General features: G+C 37.7%; 2 protein-coding genes across 3 annotated transcripts in view; both read left to right on the top strand.

Annotated features, from left to right (window-relative positions):
- Positions 1 to 7350, top strand: gdpd2 (glycerophosphodiester phosphodiesterase domain containing 2). 2 transcript variants are annotated; one of them, XM_086158172.1, is made up of 15 exons: positions 1 to 295; positions 949 to 1052; positions 1189 to 1282; positions 1515 to 1574; positions 2295 to 2393; positions 2465 to 2558; positions 2891 to 3036; positions 3448 to 3530; positions 4165 to 4324; positions 4507 to 4713; positions 4803 to 4951; positions 5699 to 5846; positions 5955 to 6037; positions 6119 to 6147; positions 6619 to 7350. In XM_086158172.1, exons 1-15 carry the CDS (start codon positions 194 to 196, stop codon positions 6690 to 6692), a joined length of 1632 nt encoding a protein of 543 aa, XP_086014298.1. In that variant the 5' UTR covers positions 1 to 193; the 3' UTR covers positions 6693 to 7350. The 2 variants fall into 2 exon arrangements, with proteins under 2 accessions (XP_086014298.1, XP_086014299.1); XM_086158173.1 differs by lacking the exon at positions 949 to 1052 and having other exon boundaries at positions 129 to 295.
- Positions 7351 to 7618: 268 nt separating this feature from the next.
- dlg3 (discs, large homolog 3 (Drosophila)) overlaps positions 7619 to 16656 on the top strand; it is an 88947-nt gene continuing 79909 nt past the window's right edge. The window contains exons 1-2 of the mRNA XM_086158656.1: positions 7619 to 8008; positions 10719 to 10850. Coding sequence (XP_086014782.1) covers positions 7993 to 8008; positions 10719 to 10850 — 148 coding nt within the window. The 5' untranslated portion in view covers positions 7619 to 7992. The remainder of the gene's footprint in view (positions 8009 to 10718; positions 10851 to 16656) is intronic.

Raw genomic sequence — 16656 nt, 5'->3', positions numbered from 1 at the left:
GGGGTTGCAGAGGGATAGCCTTAATACCCAAAGGGACTCCTTTTTTTCTGACGACTCTCATTTACGTCCAAAGTCTTTTCTTTCACACTCTCCAATAGGCTTAGAGTATTAAACTGGTGAGTCAGGGCGACGTCTTCCGCCGTCAGACTGTGTGTACAGGATATGCAGTAGAGCTCGTAACTAAACTGAAGAAATGTTAAACTGCAAGAGGTGTTGCAGAGTTTGCAGCAGGGGCTTATACAGCTGCCAGTGGAGCCACTTGAGCAGAGATGGACAGAAAGGAGTCCAGAAAAGAGTAAGTATTTTCTGTTTATTATTTAAGACAGTTGCATACATTTGAAAATGTTAAAATTTCAGTACATAAACTTTAGGTAAATGCACTGTGTTTTAAAGGTGTATTGTAAAATGTGACATCAGTTCTCTGTTTGATTCCACGAGAACATAACTTTTACACATCTCTACGGTCGAGGGATTAACATTCCACAGTGCCAACCCAACAACATAATCCTGGAAAAAGTGATTTGCTCAATAAATCACTGCTTTATAATTTTGAATCAAATAAACTTTAGGTAGTAAAAGAAATTGGAACTTTTAAGAAACTTAAAAATATCGGTAAAAGAAATTGCGACCTGTAAACCTGTTTTTCAAGATTTGTATCATGTCAGGTTCTTACAGGATTTTTGTAATTGCTGCGGGGTGATAAGTTTGAGGCTTTGCCAGGCTCAGAAGAGTGAATGCCAAAAGTTGAAAAGGAGAGCCTGTTATTTTCATGACGCATTGCCAACCGTAAAAGCAAAACCAACAGTGTTCCAATTCCTTATTAGATAAAATGCATAACTATAAACGCACTCAACCAGTTTTATTTAATTGATGGTTTGGGAACTGAAAAATTGTCAAAATAACAGATGACAACTGAATAAAAGATCACAACTTTGCTGTTCCTCTCAGTTTGCATGCTGCTGGTTCTCGGTCGTCTGTCTGGTCACCCTGCTTTCCCTGAGCTGGATGTACATTTGTCTGGTTACTTTTAATGACCAAGAGGACGTTAACTGGTGAAAAAAACACACACGACCAGACACAGGCCCACACTGAAGCTGCCACAAAAGCCTAGAATCCTCCCTTTTATATTCTAATTTTTTCTCTTATTCCTGACCTTTATTCTGCCACTCTCCATTGTTCTTTTACCAGGCAGGGCTTTACGAAGCTGAAACGATGGGTGAACTGGTTCATAGTGCTGATCATTACCTCTGCAGTGATAACAAGCTATTGTGTTCTGCTGCTGGTGAGAATGTTGATTATGTGATTGTAGGATATCAAAGTCTGCATTGATTACTCGATATCTAGTACCATAAGAAGAAGAGGTACATTTGTCAACAGCTAGAATTTCTTGATAAAATAATTAGCTATTGTTTTGTTCAGTTCCAATGTAACACGTGTACGTGTAATATTTCGCCCAGCATTCTTGTCTCACATATGTACCTTTATTGTTTGCCCTAATAAACTTAATTTTGCAGCTTTTTGCCCTATTCCATGTTGCCCTGAGAGAGCCACTCAACTTGCACTGGTTGCATAAGGTACAGTAAACATGTCACTTTTTTTTTTTTTTAATGTCATCACCATCCTTTTCACCATGCCCATTACATAATTTCAACATTTAAAACCAAGTGTGTGTCATAATAGATTTTCTTCTATCATCTCTTTCATTTTCTTTACCAGGGAAGGAAATACAAATGAATTTCAAACATTAATTAAGTGGTTTTCTGGATGCAGAGAACATAAAAAATCTCACTTTTGAGATGATGTTAAGATGTTGTTATTTCAAAACTATAGTAAATTGCTTTGTCAAAAATAATAGGCAGCATAGAAGACAACTTGTCTGGGCCAGTGTTTGCTTTGGCCTACCAACCAATGAGAAGGCACAGATGGATTAGATTAAGGAACTTTAAACCATTTGTCATATTTTCAATCCTAATTATGGTAAGAGATGAACAACAGTCCTAGGAGTTTAATAAAAGCATTTGTTGATTTTGTTAGTAAGAACATCCTTTTAAAAGAGGGACAAAACATTTTGATGAGTGAACTTGTTATATTCCTTTCACGAGCATTTCAACAAGCATTCAGAAAAATCAATCATTTTTAAAAATTGGACGAGTGGGACTTATGCACAATGTGTTCTAGACTTTTAGTGGTCTTGATTGCAATGTAAAAAATAGATAAAAGCAATAAAGTGCGGTATTCAGTCGGTGTCAAATGAGGCAAGCAAACCTTGTTGACATACATTTTTCTCTCTGCAGGGCCTCCTTTGTTTTGGTGTGCTGTTCATCCTCGTTGGAGTGATAGGAATAAGTCTTGAGTGGCGGCAGGAATGGCCCACCATCCCTCTGTCACTTCAGGTAAAGCAAGCACATTCCAAATGCCCCTTTATCCTTGGTTGTCTATGTATATTGTCTTGACAACTTCGCAGGCTACAGCCCCTTTCTTGCACTTGGGGGGAGTTGGAGCCTTGACTCTGCTGAGTTCCTTCGTCTTCCAGGGATTCCACATGGCTAAGAAACGCTGTATGTCTAAAATCCTCTGAATTAGTCAAATGTTGTTCGTTGTCTCTGCAGAAAATGGAAAATTATCAAAATCATCATATCCTATTTACAGAGTTGTAATAATACATTTAAACATTTTATACATTTTGGACTCCGCTCATTGCATTTTTTTAATGTGCTTATGCCATGTCACATAAACTATAAATAATTTATCCCTTTATTAATGGGCTATATAGAGTAATGTAGAATGTACCAGTACTGTCAGTTCTTATCAGTGACTCTCCAAGGCTACATTATCACGGATTATCTATATTATCACTTTTTTCTTACTGTTTGATTCTTATTGATCCTAGCGTCCAAGGTCCTGATTGCAGCTGTATTCGTCGGGGTGGCGTCAGTCATCTTCCTCTGTCCTTTGCTCATCCAGTCACCTTGTCTGATAGAATGGCACGAATTACCAGAAAAACCAAAACTCATTGGCCACAGAGGAGCACCAATGGTGAGCAACAGTACAGTGACTCCAGGGAGGCAAAGCAAAACACAGATGATGCAGTCCTTATAGAACAACGTAACCACACAACTTTCAAATTACATGTAAAATGTGAGGTTGCTTGATGTGTTTGCTTAAGTGCCCAACTTCCAAAAAAATCTACTCAGAAGAAAATGTACACAGCATTCATAATTTGACAGTTATTTTGTAAAAATAAACATATATTTTTACAACTTATTGTACATATTTTGTAAATGTTCTTGTTTATCGAGTACATTTAGATTTTCTGGATAAAAAAACAATCAGACGGATATTATTTGCATTATTCTGTGTGGTTTTTCTGATTTATATGGGTAGTTTTTTGTTTGATTTTCATCCAAAGCATGTGAACATCTAACCATTTGTCCTCTCCGTCTCTAGCTGGCCCCAGAGAACACCATGATGTCGTTCAATAAGAGCATTGAATGCGGTGTGTCTGCCTTTGAGACGGATTTGCAGCTCAGGTACAGTGAATGTGTGTTCAATCTGCATGAGGAGGGCTTTAAATAGTTAAAATATAATGACAGTCACACTATCAAATAACCAATGAGATAATCACTTTGATGTGACTACCTCCATGATCAGAAAATAAGGTTATTGGAGTAATACAAGATTGAAAAAGAGTTAGAATTAGTCAGGAATGAAAACAAGGCAAGCGTTTATTCAACAAAAGTGAAACAGGCACAAAAATTAATGGAATACCTCCTTGAAATTAAATATGTTTTGAACTTTGGATGAACGGGTAAATAAAAAAATAAATCAAACCACCTTTGACATATTTCTTTGAGTTTTTTTTTTTTTTTACATTTTGACACAAAAGCAGTCACAAAAGCAGCAGAAGCTAGGTGGTTCAAAATCACATCCGTTTATAAATGCGCCCTTGTGTTTATGGTAGTTTGTGCAAGCACAGGCATTGTCCCATTCCATTCCTGAAAATGTCAGCAGATATCAGCAAGAAATGCTTGTAAATGATTTATAGAATTTATGGGCCATGCTGTCTTCATCCTGTCAAGCAAGAATTTAATTTCATTTGAAAGCATTCACTGGTTACTTTCAATCCCCCTTACAGCCATGTTTATATTCGTTTTTCTAACCCAGTAAAGACAGAATCCCCTTCCTAATGCATGACCACCACTCTGGCTTCTTGAGAAGAACAACAGATGTCATGGATAAGTTTCCTAAAGCTGACTTCAGCTACAGCAGCAATGTCACCTGGGAGGAGTTACAAAGTCTGAATGCGGGCCAGTGGTTCCTACAAGTGAGAACTTGCCTTTTATTTCCGAATACTAGCCCATTGAGGTTTCTGTGTTGTGGAAATGTTTTCAACAGCGAGTGGCTTCATTTGCTGACTTGTTTGACATTCATTTGCTTAAAGTGTGTGTTTCATTCAAGATCAAACTACCGCCACGATGAAATCTCATTCTGATCTCGGATTTTCAGACAGATCCCTTCCTCACAGTGTCCCTGCTCTCAGAAGAGGATAGAGAAACAGCTGGAAATCAGACAATTCCCTCTCTCCTTGAGCTTCTTCACCTAGCCCAACGACATAATATATCTGTAATATTTGACCTTTATAGTCCAAACCAGGAAAACGATACAATCGACACAGTCCACACCATCTTGAAATCCGGTATTGATCCGAGCCTAGTAAGTCTAATGCCGCCCTCTATGATAGATGTGGTTAGTTTTTCATGTTAAGACTTATTCAGAAAAAATTGTGTTTTTCCTCTTGATAGATTCTTTGGCTCCCACCAGTAGAAAGAGACTATGTGAATATAACGGCTCCAGGCTTCATTCACATTTTTAAGAATGAATCTGAGATGTTTGAAAAAGGAGGCAACCACCTCAATTTAAAATACAGTAAGATTGATACAGCGAGAATCAGGTAAGATTAAGAACGTGGAAAAATTTGAGGCTCTTAATTATGGGATTGAAAGTCAGGCTTCACTGTTCTTATTCGAGTTTTAAGCTAAACTAATCTTAAAGAATTAATAGAAAATGAATTGTAAAGTGGCAAAGGGCTGAAGGGGTGATTTAATCGTGTAATTTGCTTTGCTTTTGCCCAAAAGCATAAGTGTTGTTAACCTGGATTTCTTGAACTGATACTAAAATTGGTTCACATTTTAATTTAGTGAAAAATGGACATACTCAATAAGGAGCAGTTTCTCCAAAAGCTTACACTATATCAACTTTGTATTGGATGCACATCAAATATTCAATGAAAGATTTTTTTTTCAAAACTTAATTATGGATGATGATACATTTCTATTTTAGGCATAAATAATCAGTAGGTGACATCTCCTGATCAGCTGTATGGACAAATACGGTCAAATCATCCCAACATGTTGGATATATTATTATCAAGAACTGGTTTAAGTAACTGGTAATACAGGAAATAGAAAGGAGAGCACAGCATATTTAAAAGTTAAATACAGAGGGTATTGTAAGCAGCACAATATGTGTAGACCTCAGGGATTGTGACCAAACTTGATTTATCGTCTCAAAAATGTCTTGTTCACTGAATGTGAAAATCTCTCACACACAGAAAGAGCCATTGCTCTTATTGTGTTCATTTGTAAGATTATGTAAATAAGTTTTCCTTCGCCTCACCTTAACTGTGGTATCCTGACAGAGAGCTCCGCAGCAGGAATGTGACGGTGAACATGTGGGTGGTGAATGAGCGTTGGCTTTTCTCCCTGCTGTGGTGCGCAGGGGTCAGCTCTGTCACCACCAACGCCTGCCACCTGCTGCGGGACCAGGACCGACCTGACTGGGTTATGGTCAGTGTGCAGGCAAAATTCACCAGTTCACACATACATTGTAATGAAAAGATGCTCTCTGACTTGTGACAAGTCTCAAGTCCCTGATTCCATCTTTTCATGCTTCAGGCTCATCGAACGTACATATACATATGGATTACAGTGGATATTCTGTCAATTTTGATCATCATTGGGATCTTCTTTCTCCAGCAGTAAGTACATTTTTGTCGCATGAAGGCATGAGTTGCACAATATATGAAAACAATTTTAGTAAGGCTCTCTTTCTTAAACAGGAAATCTCACCGTTTCCACGACAAACAAGGTACAGTTGCATCATATTTCCATATATCTATCTCTTTTTAGGTGCATATGCATGTTCATAATTCAATAAAAGCAAAAATGTTACACAGCGGCAAACAGGTATAAAAAAAATTATTTACTTTTGTTTCATATTACAACAAACACAGCAGTCTTAACATCCTGCACTGTCTATGATAGAGCCAAAAGATCAATTTTGTAGGTTGACGCTCTATTTTCACAATCTTCATTTTCCCACATATGCGTGCCTTAAAATCACTGTTTCATCATTCTGTTTGCACTACAAATTTCACTTCGATTTTATAGTTGGAACCAAGCAAAGTTATTCCAGTAACATAAACGGAACACAAATATCAATATAGATCACAACTCGGTGCATTTTATCTGCATAAGTTTGTATGATTGTATGAAACTGTACATAAAGCAAACGTCCTGAGACAGTTGCATTTCGATAACCCCTCTTATTTTTTAACAGGGTTAAAAAACAAAAGAAGCAATGCATTCAACTTACACGAGAAAGAATTGTACCTTCCGGTACCCACCGGATAGATCAGATGATTCCCGCCAGAGCTATTTTGACCTTCATCTGGACGCAAGAATTTAAGAGTGAACTGCAAAGGAAAGGGTTGTAAGGCCATTAAATACATACCATTTTGGATCATCAATGTTGTATAAACTGACTAATATGTCTCTAGACTCTATTGTTTGTTAACTATTTTATGTTTGTCCTTTGGTCACCGAAAGTAAGATGAATTTGTTTCTATATTTGCAGCCTGCACTTTTACAATGTACAAATGTACAATGCAATTTATTTTGGGTATTTTAAACTACTGCATCACAGCACTTTTCTGTGACTCGTGTTAAATCCTAATTCATGAGGTTCTTAGGTGAAACAAAAGCACTAAAATGTTAATTGTTTGTTGGTTACTTATTGTTTCTTGCTGGAGGCATTTGTTTTTTCTATTTTTTTTCCTATTATTATCGTTGTTGTTGTTATTGTTGTATTGAAGAGCTGTGCCTCATGTTGCTAATATTGTGAAAATAAGGTAACTTATTAGAATGTTGCTTTCAGACAAAGTTTATTATAAAACACATACATATTACGGATACACATGAGCCCATACCTGCACATTAAAATTTGTGCATGCAAATGTTGTATTTGCACCAGCATTTTGTTCATTTCTAAGAATAAACATTTGAATACAGAGTCCTTTATTGCAGTTGCTTTTCAACATCGTGCATTTCATGTCATTTCTCTGCCTTTTATACCTTTTTAAACAGTGAGATTTGTTTTTCCATCGTTTGGTGAAGTGATTTTTCGATACAAGTCATTGACGCTTCTGACCACTAGATGGCGCCCGAAGGGATCATTTGGGGGAAATGGGCGTTTTGAGAGTGAATCGGGGAAAAGTTAACTCTGGGCATGATAGAGCGCCATTTATCAGAGGGGAAGATGCGGTTTAACCTCAGAACTTAACCGGCGAGTTTTAAGTTAAACGCAACGCTACAGGATCCTGTCAAAGCTGAGCAAAGTTTAATGGACGCGCTTCTTTTTTCTTCTCCCCCCTTCCTCCGCCCCACGGACACGAAGCGTGTGAGAGAGACTGAGGAATACGTACCGGGGCCTTTTTTTCACCAAAACTTAAGAAAAGTTGTTACGAAGTAAACAATCTCCAACATCTGGGTCCCCCTCTGCGGATGGATGACAGCCTTCAGACGGATCGGACTGTGACACAAACTGAAGATCTCATTGGTTTGTGAGGAAGAAGAGGCAACTTTCTGCTTTTTGAGCGACAGCGATTAAAAGTTTGAAACTGGTCTTTACACTACTTTTCACGTCAGCTGCACCATGGTGCATAAATATGGTGAGTACTTTGAATTACCCTAACACCCTTTTCCCCCTCATCTGTCAGAAAAGTTTGTTTTATTTCATTTTTTTTTTTCATTTAATCACAATCTTCGGATTGTTTTTGCTATATATAGATATATAAAACAGTGATACATCATTGGCCTTTTTTTTTTTGTGCAATATCTCCAAACTCCAATGGGGGTTCAACAAAGCTACAATATGGGGTTCCTGAAAAAGTTAAAGATAAAGCACTTTTTAACATTTTCAGAGTGAGGTAATTTCTGATAATAATATTCAAATGTAGCTCCAAACCTGCTTCATGTATACAGGACTGTCTCAGAAAACTAGAATATTGGGTTAAAGTTCTTTATCTTCTGTAATGCAATTACAAAAACAAAAATGTCATACATTCTGGATTCACTGCAAATCAACGGAAATATTGCAAGACTTTTATTATTTTAATATTGCTGATTATGGTTTACATCTTACGAAAACTCAAAAATCTTATCTCAAAATATAAGAATATCAATAAAAAGTAATTTTTGTTTGTTTAATTGCATTACAGAAGATACAGAACTTTATCACAATATTCTAATTTTCTGAGACAGGCCTGTATATGATCATATTTGCTGTATCTGTCAACAAGGAATTGGTTTAAGTATTTTCAAATTTAAACCCTTCTATATTTCAGAAGTGGATACTTAATCATGTTTTGTAGTCCACCTGTGTGGAAATTCAAGTATTTACATTTTTACATTACATTTTTTATAATTACGTTTAATTATAAATGATAATCATAAAATCATAAAAACTTTAAAAATTGCTGCTTGGTTCAAGACATTTTAGTATTGCATTATTATTGTCGTCCTCATGCAATGCATGTTTGACCAAATGATGCTCTAAAATTTCAACCATAGTAATAAACACAGACCACTTTTGAATGGAGCGGCACTTTAGTATAATCAGTAGCGTTTCATTAGCCCGATCACATTGAAGCACAAATTGTCTATTGTAGCTCCTTGTTAACTCAGGCTCTATCCTAGTGATCCGTGACTGTGAGCACCATCCTGTTTTGATGAAAAGAATATTTAAAGGTACCATGTGTCAGCTCTTTGAACAAGTTAGTGCCTCATATTCAGACTTGGGACCAATGAGGGACATTTTTTTAAAAGAAAGTTGGGTTGGCCCAATCTCACCTGCGTCCCAAAGCTTTGGGTGGTGACAAAATAATGAGAATGTGATTAAATAACTCAATAAAAACTCAATAAAAAAAATTACTATGTATCACTAACAAGGATGGAAATATCTCAATATTTCTTTTCATTCCAAGAGATTGCTCTGCACATTCCAATTTTTCATAAACAGCTACTTTCTGTTGGGGACAGAATGTGTGTATCCAACATTTCTGCCCAGTGATTGTTGTCAGAATCCGTAAAGCCGGCAGTCAGTGGATGAAGTCTGATCACTTCCCTGGGGGATGCTTCAAAACTGCAGTGTAGCATGTGCTTAGCATTTAGAAAAATATTAATACAGCCATGAAAATTTGGGATGAGACTGCAAAATATAACGTTATTCCGTCATTCGCGTTTATTCGCGCGTGTGCAGCAGTCACCTCGCCGAACACAAAATGTCACGTAAGGCAGATGCTACTTGTTAGACAAGAGAAACTCACATGGTTCTCATTTTCCATGGTTGCGGCACAAGAAAAGGCTGACTGTTATTTTATCTTTTAATCTGATTTAAGGCTATTTGAATACACAGATTTAGATCAATTCTCAGCGTGCCCTGGTGAAGGGGGGTTCAAGGTAAATGTATCGAACTACAAGCTAGTTACCAGTATCCAAACTCTGCCTGTTCTAACTGTTGTAAGGAGTTGCATACAAGAACCTGACAGTAGAGCAGGTCTGCTTCCCTATGTCATGCATGATCTAACCAATTAATACATTGACCGCTGTGCATTTAAAGTCATTTTCAACCGTTTGCCAAATTTTTAATGTCATATTAATTTGATAAAGATAAGTCCATAATAAAAGATGTCATTGCCAGTTGATAAACTCTTTAATAAGGAACTCTTTCCATACTCCAATGCATTTTTTCCTCATTGAGATTTTTAGGCTTATGGCAAGTTATAGCTCAATATACTGAACACAGGATAACTGGTAGTTAACTTAATAGAATAAATGGTAGCCTGTGTTATATGCTAGCTGACCTCTGTCAAAAATCATGAAATATACATTTCATCAAAACAAATAAGTTGGGGGCCCTCAGTCAGCAGATACTTAACATGTGTATAACATCAGCTGAAGAAGTGAAGTAATTTCAGTAAAAGATTATAAAGAAGCCAAAAAAAAACCCCAAAACATTATGATTGATGTGCTAAGTCAGCAATACTTTATTTTCGTACCGTATGAAGAATGCAAAAGAGGAGGTGCTATGGGAAGCACACAGCACCAGATCCCCCCTGGACTATTTGATGGTCACGTCTGGTCCATGAAATTGAAACACAAGGCCATCAATTTTTACAAAGCACTACTTTGTCATATTAATAGACAAGACAGCAGGCAAACTGCTTTTAAAATGCCTGTTTCCTGGATGGAGTTCAGGTCAATTTGGCCCAGGTCCCTTTTAACATATGTTTGTTAAAATTACGTCTTCATCCAGGACTGTCACATTCTATCTTCTTATTTGATTTGCTTGTCACGAGATTTGTTTATTTTGTGAGACAGATACTGAGCGGGCGGTCGGACTGCTGAGACAATACCAGGCCAATCTGACCAGCCCGGATGAGCAGGACCTGAAGACCAGTGTGAGCAAGGTGTCAGCTATCCTGGGCAGCCAGCTCTTCCAAGCTCTACTTGGTAGGTACAAGATAATGAAATTGCCTATTTTGGAGGACTCCTACTTTTGCGGCTTACAGCTTGAGCTTCCTCCAAACTGTATGAATGCACAAACTATTTTCAAGTTATACTTCTTTTTGACTCTGTTTGACATACTCTGACTTGTGGTTTTTGTTTTGGCTGCAGGCAAACACACGGGCCAGTTTGTATTAATTTGTATGGCCAGTAAACTCAGTCTAAATGTTTCCCAATTAAGGGTTATGAAAGAGGCCTTTCACCGAGCCTTACAAAGGTTTGCTGTATAGCACCCACCCCCTCTGTAACATACTTAGATTGTAATGAAATACCATTTAAGACACACAAAACGCAGTCTATCTTAAGAGCGACTTAAGAGTTCTCACATTGTGAGCTGGCACTTTGACAACATAACCCTTTTCAGTAAATACAACAAGTAGCATCTTACTGAACTTACTGCCGGAGTTAATTGATATGACTATTTTTGATGCGTCCATATGTTGCAATTCTTACTCATCCCCAGAGACATTATCCTTACCATATGCAGCACCTTTGTATGAACCTTACCCACAGTTCCCTTTAAAAATTAAGCACATTACTTGTATTCTCCCAACGGTTGAGTGATCTTTCTAATTACCACAGCTAGGTTGTAATGATGGTTGTCCTTGGGTCTGGCATTGCTCCTGCTGACCCACTGCTGCTACTCTGTGGGGGGTCTGAAGGGGGGAAGTCTAACATGGTGGAGACTTTAGTTTAAGAGATGTAGTGTGGCAGGTGTAAATAGTCTATTCTCTAGGCATATGGACTACCTTTTAAAATTATTCTTCTATATGCTGTATAGGCATGTTATATATTCACAAAGAGGATATCTTTCATTTACATCTAAATAAAAAATATCTTTTCTGTACCACCAAAGTAGATCTGGATAGACTTTGGATTTTTCTCAGCTAATGTTATTGGGGGGTAAAAATAATCAGGTACCAATTGAATTATCTTATATCCACTGTGAATGAGTTAAAGGATCAATAAAGTATCATCTTATCTTATATTCCTTCATTTATTGCCTATACATACTCTTCCTTGCAGACCTTCCATGTTCATCAATGATATTGCTTTAACTGCATTTTTCCTAGAATAGGTGTTACCCAAGTACACAGCCAATGGATCAGCAATTTCAGGGTTGTTGATAAATGGCAAAAATGCTTATCATAATTGTTTTGATCAACACCTACCAATTTGAGAACATTGTAGGAATGCATTAGTCAATTTTAATTATGTGAGATAAGTATATTGAGGTATATGGTTGACGATGTCTTCTTGGCAACTTGTAGAAATGCAATACTCTTGCCAGAGGGTGGTGATAATGCACCTTAATTCTTTTTGACAGTTGTCAGTTGTCATTGATCAGCAGTAGAAGAACATGTGATATTCAGGAAGAGAAACAAGCAAACCTGTGGTGACTGTTCCTCCCAAAAGTCCCATTTTATATGTCAAGTGCCCAGATGTACTTTCAGCACGACTTGAATAAATGCAAGAAAAAGCCCCGTCAGTTGCTGCGTAATGGGGGAGTGAGATTTGCTTGAACGAAAGGTAACTTTTGAAACCCGTTGTTTTCACTATGGCTAATGCTGATCCGTTGGCAATATAGACTACTTTAGTCTTCGTCTGCCTTTCAGGAGGTTAGATAAACAGATGTTGAAATGAAAACATCATGACACCTCACCTGCCCCAGAGTGACTCTTGAGCTTCATTACAGATAATTAATAGCAACTGTTTGCTGCTGTGACATGGGAATTGTGTAAGGACTGTCACATTGTATTTGCAAGATTACAAAAAATAGCAAAAAAATACAGCAATGTGCTATGAGATACCGTAGTCAATGATACTCCAATTATTTTGTGTTTATGAATTTCAATTGAACTTCAATTCCATAAATTGCCAAATCATAGGCAGTATATCAATAAGTATTAGTTATGTTCTGACTGTTTTAAACAGCTGCATCAACTTGTACGTCAAAACAGTTTTCATCTCTCAATTATTCACAATGGTAAATAACAGTCCTTCACCGTCTCTGGCTTAAATTGTTGCACCAGATTAAGATGATAGTGCCGTAAATGCAAGGCCAAACCTGTGGAGTATTTATACTATCATACAACTTATCATTTTCTATGCTTTTTGAAGTCAGGGATTCTGTAGACCAACAGTCTTCAACCTTTTTGTACCATGGACCGGTTTCATATGAGACAATGTTTTCACCTTCAAGGTGTGGTGGACAAACACAATGAAGTAAAATGATATGAAAGGTATGAAAGCAAATATAAAGTGCATAAAAAAATTCAGCTGAATCAGTGTGAGCCAGGGGCTATCATTATTATTATTATTATTATTATTATTATTATTATTATTATTATGACTGACATTTGTTTTTTTATCATTGTTTACTTGCCGGTGGACTTGAATATTTTGGATAATGTGTGAGCTAAACAAGCACCTTGGCGTATGGATGTGATTGGGAAAAAATCTGATCATTTTTCAATGCGTCCTAGTACTAAATGACCAACAGCGATGCTGTATGGCCAAGAAACTGTTACAATGATGAAAAGACAGGAGGCAGAACTAGAGGTTGCAGAGATGAAGATGTTGAGGTTCTCGTTGGGAGTGACCAGGATGGATCAGGAATGAGTCTATCAGAGGAACAGCACATGTTAGACGTTTTGGAGAGAAGGTCAGAAAACCCAGACTGAGATGGTTTGGTCATGTACAAAGGAGGGATAGTGAATATATTGGTAGACGGATGCTGGAATTTAAGCCGCCAGGCAAGAGATCTCGAGGAAGACCAAAGAGAATATTTATGGACGTAGTGAGAGAGGATATGAAGGCAGTTGGTGTGAGAGAGGAGGATACAGAGAATAGGGTTAGATGGAGAAAGTTGATTCGTTGTGGCGACCCCTGAAGGGAAAAGCCGAAAGAAGAAGACTAAATGACTAACAGACCGTGATTGGGGACCTCTGCTCTATACCCATTGTCCAAGGCAGGAAGTATACTTATTTTTAATTACGCATTTAAATGGGCAGTGACATCATAATATATAGCAAACTGTCCTCATCCTTAGAAATATGTGGACGTACACATAAAGAGCAGAAGTCCTATTAGAGCAGCGGGCATGCAATAGTATCAGTATCAACAAGAACGGAGACGGGGTTTTTAAGGACCACTTGTCACCCTACTGAAGTGACTGCCAGTTCATTGATTTCCTTTTTGAAATCCAGTAACACCAAACACATTCGCTTCTCAGGTGTGCCCACTGGAGCCACCCAGCTAAAACATCGTAAACAGACAAGTATGTCAACAATGGTGCTCAAAAATCCTGTTACTTATACAAAGGCAAAGTATATCCCAAGGTCTACAGATTTGGGTTATTTTATCACATGATTTATGGTGGTATTAAATTGAAAGAACCTCACTTTTGCATGACAGAAATGGCTTAAAAAGAGCCATACTTGCATGGGAGAAAATTGATTTCTATATTTGTAAAACAACCAAATTGAACAGGGTTGTTGTCCACATTGTATGAATATGTATTCTTACACACTATACTGTGTTTATATATCCATTTCTATATATATATATATACAGTTTCACATTCTGTTACGTTTCACACACAGTGAAGATTAGGTTTCTAAATCGGGATTCCAAACATTCCTCACAAAGAATGTTCACTTAGTGCCAAGACTGACGCGGACAGAACAGAAAAATAACTGTCCTTTGGCCTCTTCCCCCATTATTCTGGCCCTTGGAGTGTTATGGAAGATAGAGGGGGTTGTGGCTATTGTTTCTAATGTGCTTTGCCTTTCATTCAGCAGGTGGTTTTCATCAAGCGAAGCAGAACAGAAGTGGTTCACAGAAGTGAAATGAGTACAGCTCAGTATAAACATTACTCATCCTCCTCTCCTCTTGTATTTAACTTCTAATGTGTGGGGTTGTGTGAACCTTTTTTGTGTTTGAACCAGCTTGCTTTTGTTGCTGGAACCAGCCCAAAGGGTGTTTCGTGTGTGGAACTGAAAGTGTATTAATTCATAAAAGAAATTATTTTCAATGACCGAAGACAGGGATACGGAATACCCCTAACTTTTTTCGCAGTGAAGAAGTACGAGCCCCTTGATTGGATGCTTGCATGGTTGCACAGTCATGGACAAAGGCTGCCTTAACTGTGCATCCACTCTTTTGTTCCAGCATACAGACATGCAGTGGCAGGCACAGGGGGGCTGTTCGCAGGGAGTTGTGCACATATTCAGACAAGCACATGTTATTTTACAGAGGACCCTAAATACTATGTGAATGTTTTATTGAGGAAGTGACAAGGGGGTGAATTGTTTGCCCTGACTTGAAAATGTGACCCAATTTGCTTTGAATGTGTCGTGAGCAATGCGTCGCTCACCACCAGGGGCACCCTTTTATTGTACATTTCATTCAAGAGTGAATTAATTCCAACTGAATAGGTGAGAGGCCTATGACACCAAAATATACTGTTTCTGCATGTAAACTCTGAGTACAAGACGGTGCAGGAAACCCCCTGTGACCGTGACAAAAGCACTCGTAGTTCTGACTAGACCTTCCCGAAATAGTTCAGACACCAAAAAGAGATCTGGGAGTTAGCGACTTCTGGCTTAGATTATGTATTTTGCTCCATGGGCAGGAACTTTTGTGGTATGTGTGGGTTGGAAACATTTTTAGAAAGTGAGCGATAAAAAAGAAATCTCCTTTACTTTGTGTGTAATGTGTCCTGAAGACACATTATAGCCTAAAGGAGCATTTTGTGTGTGTGTTTTGTTATGTTACCACTGCCAGGAATATATGACTGATGTGAAGAGAATTTCTGGTGAAGACTTAGCGTAAGACTTGCCAGATCCACAATTTTGCCTAACTAATTCGCATTAAATATGAAGAAATGGATAAATACCGAAATGCATGAGCAAGGTGTCACCCACATTCAATTTTCCCCTTAGCTCTACAAATTTTTAAACCATAATTGAGTTGTTTGGAAACTTAACTATCTTGACGTACTCTTGCGGTTGACCAATGCGGGTTTTTCATAACCCATCGGCAATAATTTCAGGAGCAAGAAGGCAAATGTCAGAGGCATGAAATTGCTGAACTGTTTTAACATTGTTATTGTCTGCATTGTCTGTTTGTTAAGGTCTTATATTCAAAACCAGCAGTCTCATATCATAACTTGTCACTTCATTAGTGATATAAAACATTAACTTTGCACAAAAAACACTTTTCAGCAACTAGTCAATGAATTTAATTTTTGCTGTATTCCATATTTTGCATGCCTCATTGTTCAAATTCTCTGGTCAGGCAGACAACATTGTGGGGAGGGGAAATGAGAGAAAAGTGCATACCCCCTCCATCAGCATTTACTGCTGAAGTCCCCTTAAGCGTAGCAGATAACTCCCAGCTGCTCCCAGAGACGTGTTTGTGGCTGCCCGTGTGTTCAATCTGTGTTGCATGTTCACTGGATTAAAATGTAAGAGACACATTTCTCATGAGAGATTGATGATATAATTAGGACCAGAAATATTTTGGACAGTGACACAATATCCATGATTTGGGCTCTGCATGCCACCGCATTGGATTTGAAATGAAACAACTACAACGGAATTGAAGTGCAGACTTTAAGGTTTAATTCAAGGGGTTCAACAAAAATGATTGAACGTGTTGGAATTGTAGCTATATTATACAAATGCCCCTCATTTAAGGGACTCAAAAGTAATTGGACAAATAAATATAACCCCAAGTAAAATGTTAC

Source organism: Fistularia commersonii, chromosome 13 (genome assembly GCF_037954325.1).
Source record: "Fistularia commersonii isolate RoL2024-O1a breed Wild chromosome 13, RoL_Fcom_v1.0, whole genome shotgun sequence".
Lineage (NCBI taxonomy): Eukaryota > Metazoa > Chordata > Actinopteri > Syngnathiformes > Fistulariidae > Fistularia > Fistularia commersonii.
The sequence above is the reverse complement of the archived record's forward strand: the minus strand, read 5'-3'. Positions and strand labels throughout refer to the sequence as shown.

Bases quoted from the DNA above. Each gene is read 5' to 3' on its own strand.
- gdpd2 (XM_086158172.1), top strand. From the start codon at position 194: ATGTTAAACTGCAAGAGGTGTTGCAGAGTTTGCAGCAGGGGCTTATAC. The intron at 1,575-2,294 runs GTACAGTAAACA...TTCTCTCTGCAG, and splicing joins ACTTGCACTGGTTGCATAAG to GGCCTCCTTTGTTTTGGTGT. The intron at 3,531-4,164 runs GTACAGTGAATG...TTTCTAACCCAG, and splicing joins GAGACGGATTTGCAGCTCAG to TAAAGACAGAATCCCCTTCC.